The following is a 6,473-nucleotide window of genomic DNA, read 5'->3' as shown; positions in this document are numbered from 1 at the left end:
ATATGTAAATGCAAACAAAAAAACTTTTTGGTCAGTGTGGTGTGTGTGTGTAACCTTTATTTAACGAGGCAAGTCAGTTAAGAACAAATTCTTATTTACAATGACAGCCTACTCCGGCCAAACCCGGACAACGCTGGATCAATTGTGCGCTGCCCTATGGGACCCAATCACAGCCGGATGAGATACAGCCTGGATTCCAACGAGGGACTGTAGTGACGCCTCTTGCACTGAGATGCAGTGCCTTAAACCTCTGCGTCCATGTGTTTGAGTGTGTGTGTTAACTATTTAACTGTACTAGAATGCATAAAAGGCTGCAAAAATTTTAAATATTGGTTATTGATATCTTTTTTTTCGGCAAGGAAAATATCGGATATCGGTATAAGCCAAAAATGTCATATCGGTGGATCTCTAATGCAAATGTGACAGACTTCAGAGCCTGAGGCCATCTGTGCCTTTCTCTCGCCGGCAGAGCCCAGGTTAAGTTTCCCAACGTCCTATTCATCATTTCACAGGACCCATTGGCCATCAGATGGTATGGCGTGGTGTGGGACTTCTGTACGCCTGCAACACTCAATAGCTCGGCGATTAGAGTATTCTCCAAGTTGTCTCCCTGATCTGAGTGTATACGACGAGGTAACCTGTAGACACAGAAGTAGTTGTTACACAACTGATGAGCCACAGACTTAGCAGACTGGTTTTGACACAAGAAGGCATGAGCCAATTTGGTGAAGTGGTCAGTAACAACGAGCACAACCAGGGACTTGTTTGTGGAATCTTCTGCAGACCAAAAGTCTATGCACAATAGTTTGAGAGGCTCAGTTGTGATTATACTCTCCAGTGGAGCTTTGGCCACCGGACAGGAGTCTTCCTCATGACGCATCTCCTGCAGCAGCACACATACTCCTTGACATCCCTCTCCAGACCATGTCTTGTCAGGTACATCATCCTCTGTTGTCCCTGGTGGCCAGCTTCATCATGAACACGCTTTAACACTATGTCTCTCATGGCGACTGGGATCACATACAGGTTTGTTACCGTGTTCTTTGAAACTCGATACAAATCACCCATATTTTTGGTCACCTTGTCCCAACTTCTGAGAAGATGCAGAATCTCGACAAACACGTGAGGACGCTATCTCCGTGACGGTCTTCGTCCCCGCTCCACAAAGAAGATCACTCTGCTCATCACGTCATCATCATGCTGCTTACTCATCAGTTAGTCTTGTGGCAGGACATCGACATCGGATTGCTCTGATGGCATCACAGCTTGTGGAAGCTGTGGCAACAGCAGTGCACGGGAACACACATCCCCACCCAGCGCCTGTTTGAGTGAAGAACAGCAGCAACTTCCTCTCTTTATAAAGCACCAGATGGGGTGGCAACAGCAGCCTGGCAGCTAATGACTAACTCATTGGTGTTAGAGGCTTTGTCAAAGGGATGAGTGGACCAGCGAAACACATCTTGCACTCGGTCTGTGCGCACAGCATTAGCTTCGGCTAGTAATGTCTCGTACGGAAACCTCGTCAGGCGGTGGAGTGCACTGGGTCGTATGAAGTGCTCTCTGCTCAGGGCATCTGCAACGACATTTTTGGGACCAGCGATGTACTTGATGTCAAACTCGTACGGTGCCAGCCTGGTAACCCATCTCTGCTTACAAGCAATGAGCTTTGCTATTGTCAGGATGTGCAGTGCATTCGGAAAGTATTCAGACCCCTTCACTTTTTTGAAATGTTGTTTTGTTACAGCTTTATTCTAAAATTTATAAAATTGTTTTTTCTCCCTCATCAATCTACACATAATAACCCATAATGACAAAGCAAAAAAAGTTTTGGGGAAATTTTAGCACATTTATAAAATATTTCAGATTTTATTTATCACATTTTCATAAATTGAAGCACCTTTGGCAGCGATTAGAGCATGAAGTCTTCTTGGGTATGACACTACAAGCACCCGGCCTTATCACACCTGGACAAGTGGAACACCTATGTAAGAATGCTGTTCATTGACTATAATTACATTAGATTACATTTTAATCATTTATTAGACGCTCGTTCAGCTTTCAACACCATTGTTCCCTCCAAACTTGTCACAAAGCTTAGGGCCCTGGGTCTCAAAACCACCCTCTGCAACTGGATCCTGGACTTCCCACAGTTTGTGAGGATTGGCAAAAACACCTCGTTCACTCTGACTCTCAATACGGGACCTCCAGGGATGTGTCTTCAGCCCACTGCTGTACTCCTTGTTCGCCCATGAATGCATGGCGAAGCACAACACCAGCTCCATCATCAAGTTTGCTGATGACAACCCTATACAACCAGATCTCATAGTTTCACTTCGGAATATGCAGTAATTGGATGAATGTGTAATTAATGAGTAAAAAAATAGACGTGGTTACAGGGTTAATTCCGTGTGGTTACATGATTAAAACAGAAACAACGCAAAGGGTTAAGTTTAGGTATTCATTCACAGTGGTTAAGGTTAAAGCTATGGTTTGGGGAAAGCATTAAATAAAAATGGCCATTTCCATTTAGTCATCAAGTAATCTCCCTGCTTGCTAGGGAATTGTGAACTGCTGTGGCATAGTGGTCTTACCAGAATGCTCTGGTTCTGGGCTTTGTTGTTCAATCCCAGTGTTGTACCATTGTTTTGTTGGTGTGCCCCGAGGAAGGCATATATCGACGTCCTCAGGACCTTTTCAAATGTCCAAAATCAAGGTCTGTTTCTAGTGACCAGCCTGAGTAGAAGGCCCAATCAATGACAATGATGAGTCAGCCTAAAGGGAGGATGTCAGAGTTCTGGCAGTGTGGTACCAAAACAACAACCTCTCCTTCAACGTCAAGAAAACTAATTGATTTGATTGTCGACTTTAGGGAGGACACACCCTGATCCACTTCGACAGGACTGCGGTGGAAAAAGTCAGCAGCTTCAGGTTCCTCAGCGTCCACATCACTGAGAACCTCACATGGACCGACAACACCACCGCCCTGGTCAAGAAGATGCAACAGCACCTCTACTTTCTCAGGTGGCTGAAGAATTTAGGCATTCCCCCTCGAGTCCTCTCCAAATTCTATTGCAGCACCATCGAGAGCGTCCTGACCCGCTGCATCCCGGCCTGTTATGGAAATTGCTCCGTTTACGACCTCAAAGCCCTTCAGCGGGTACCGGAGCATCGGGTCCCGGACCTCCAGGCTCATAGACAGTTTTTACCCACAAGCCATCAGACTACTGAACTCTTGACCCGGGACTGATCCCTGGCACAACAGTTTTTTCCACTGACTCCCTGTACCTTAACACACACACACTCACTCACTCATACAAAGGCTCGAACACACACACACACACACACACACACACACACACACACACACACACACACACACACACACACACACACTCCATGACTGCTGCTACTGTACTCCTACTGTATTCATAATACTGCACAATGTCTATTTGCACAATTCCTCTACACATGTGTAAATATCCTACTTTATTTCAATTGAGTGACTTTTTGTAGATATTTTAGCAAAGTGAAAAACCAACTTTTTAAATTGAGCATTTATTTTTTTGGACTCTTTTATTCAGTTAATGACTACTTTCCTATTGTTGTTGCATTGTCGAGAGGTAAACCTGCAAGTAAGCATTTCGTTGCACTGTGTACTCCACGTACATCATGTGTATATAATAAACAAACTTGAACATGAACAGATCTAATGAAAATGGGGATCGACCATGAGTGCATTGTGCGTGCCACCGATTCAGGGGGGGCTCTAGCCTTTTCGGGGGGATTTGGTGGTGGAGAGAAATGCTCAGCTTTAAATGTAATATTCTACAATTCTACACATTTTGTCATGGGGCCTAGAGAAAATATTGCAGTTAAAAAGCACATTTTCTGCAATTCTTTACATTTTTTGTCATGACGGCAGAGAGAACGTTTAGCAGCCACTTTTGCACTTATTGCCTGAGGACTAACCTAATCACCCACAGGAGGCTGAGCCACACCATGACACTTTTATTCTGGGTGTCATTAGAGTTTGAGTAAACAAATTGCTGTATACTGTTTTTTATTTATTTAAAAGGTATAAAAGAACAGTGATGTGACAGTGACAGTAGTTTATGTAGAATAGCCCACTGAAACAGAACATACCGTATGCCTATGTCTACACCACGGCAGTCTGGAGAAAGATACCAGGTGATCTGGACTTACATCATTTTTTAGACTTAAATCCTGTTTTTGTTGTTTTAGGTGTTTTTTGAAAAACTTTTTAGATTCAGACAGTAAGGACATCAGAGGGGGAGACAGGCAAGTGGGAGAAAGAGGGAGATAAGTGGACACAGGGATTGATCCATGGTCTCTGGTGGGGAGTTGTATATATATGACTTATCCCAGGGAGTTTTACCACTGTATGGGTCTGCACGACAAGCCTTCTGTTTGATTCACACACTATGATTGGAGTGTTTGTAACAGTAAAGTAAAGACTGGTAGCTGAGACATTGCGTCAGTTGTATTTGTTATTCAATATATTCATATTATTGAACTACACTAGGGATTAATGAAGTTTGCTGTATAGACTACTCAAGGTCCATTGCAGCCACAGGTAACAATGTTTTTCCATGGGGATGCCTATGGGATTAAACACTTAAAAGAGTAAAATTGTGGCAATAATGCAAAGAGTCTTGGTAATCGATGCAAATCTAAGAATGAAGGATTTATGAGACATCAATAAGAGATTGATAGTTTCACCTGATAGACACTGTTATCCGTGTCTTGTGAACCAAAAATATCTACAAATATTTCAATAGGTACTATTGGGAAAATGGAGAACTCAACGCAATTCACGTCATTTATGCTAGCTAGATATAGTGACAGTGGACACTTAAAGTACTTCTATTTCATTATATTAACTGTGTTATATGTCTCCATAGTTTTTGCGAACACTGTGCTTATTGTGGTTATATGTATGGATAGAAGCCTTCATGAACCCATGTATCTGTTTCTGTGCAGTTTGTTTGTGAATGAGTTGTATGGTAGCACTGCTTTGTTTCCTGCTCTTATGATTAATTTGGTTTCAGATGCCCATTCAGTTTCCACTGTGTACTGTTACCTCCAGATGTTTTGTTTATACACATATGGATCTATTGAATTCACCAATTTAGCGGTCATGTCCTATGACAGGTACCTTGCTATATGTTATCCACTACAGTATAATGTTGTCATGACACCTAACAGGGTGTGTATTTTAGTTTGTGTAATATGGTTGTACTCTTTTGTAAAATTCATCATAACACTGTCTTTAACTATTCGTTTGAAATTGTGTGGGAACCTTATAGACAAAGTGTACTGTGACAACTTCCTGGTAGTGAAACTTGCTTGTTCAACTTCAGACACAACAGTTAATAACATCTATGGACTCTACGGTGTTGTTTTGTCTGTCGCCGTCCCTTTAATTACTATTTTGTTTTCTTATATTAAGATTCTGACTGTTTGTTTGAAATCTTCCATTGAGACCAGACAGAAAGCTTTCAGCACCTGTACTCCTCACCTGGCCTCGCTGCTCAACTTCTCTTTCGGCTGTTTCTTAAATCTGCTCCAGAGTAGATTTGATAGGCCTATGAGAAATGTTCCAACTGTACTTCACACTATGTTGTCAGTGTACTTTGCGATGTGCCAGCCACTTTTGAACCCTATTGTGTATGGAGTTAGGATGGCTAAAATCAGACAGGCTTGTAAAAACATACTACCTGTAGGTCTGTACCCTAAAACATAAGCTAAACATTAGTGTGACCTTTTCTGTCCTGATTGTTAGATTTTTGTGATGTTGACTTGTGTGTTTTGTTACTTATAGTTACAATAATTAATGGGGGTGAGGATGGTGAAACTCAGACATGTAAAACAATTTGTGAAATATTGTAATTTACTTTTTATTCACTTTCTAAATAAATGGAATCGGACTCGTCTGCCTGTCAGGCCTACTGTCCCCCTATGAACCTCCATTAAGTTAAAGCCACGCCAAACAGCTCCATGCCACCAGGACCTGGATACACACAACGGAGGGCCGTTTCTTTTGATCCCAAGCATCATGCCTTTGGGACTCCCTTCCTGACAATCTCAGGGCTGCTCAGAATGTTGGGGCCTTCAAAGTTGGCCTTAAGACTCATCTCTATGAGCCTTCCCTTCCTTCTAGATTTTGATTGTTGCTTTCATGGTTTGCTTATATATATATTTTGTACACTTTTTTTGTTTATCTTTTATTTTATGCACTTTGAGATTATTCTTGTATAATGAAAAGCACTTAAAAAATGTCATACATTATTATTATTACATAAACAAAAAAAACAGAAGTTCATTACTTTCAATTCCTTACTTAAATTAACAGCTGTATCTAAATATGTAACAGTGGATAAACTTAGGAACAGTAAATGTGGAAAAGGTAAACCCACCTTATAGCCCACCTGGCAACATTACATCCATCCTAA

General features: G+C 41.8%; 1 protein-coding gene across 1 annotated transcript; it reads left to right on the top strand.

The window, feature by feature from the left end:
- The first annotated feature begins 4,813 nt into the window (after nt 1-4,813).
- Nucleotides 4,814-5,915, top strand: LOC115204924 (olfactory receptor 11A1-like). Its single transcript, XM_029770506.1, has one exon. It carries the CDS (start codon nt 4,814-4,816, stop codon nt 5,762-5,764), a length of 951 nt encoding a protein of 316 aa, XP_029626366.1. The 3' UTR covers nt 5,765-5,915.
- The last annotated feature ends 558 nt before the right edge of the window (nt 5,916-6,473 follow it).

This window comes from Salmo trutta, chromosome 13, assembly GCF_901001165.1.
Source record: "Salmo trutta chromosome 13, fSalTru1.1, whole genome shotgun sequence".
Lineage (NCBI taxonomy): Eukaryota > Metazoa > Chordata > Actinopteri > Salmoniformes > Salmonidae > Salmo > Salmo trutta.
Note: the sequence above shows the minus strand (reverse complement) of the source record. Positions and strands in the feature narration are given on the sequence as shown.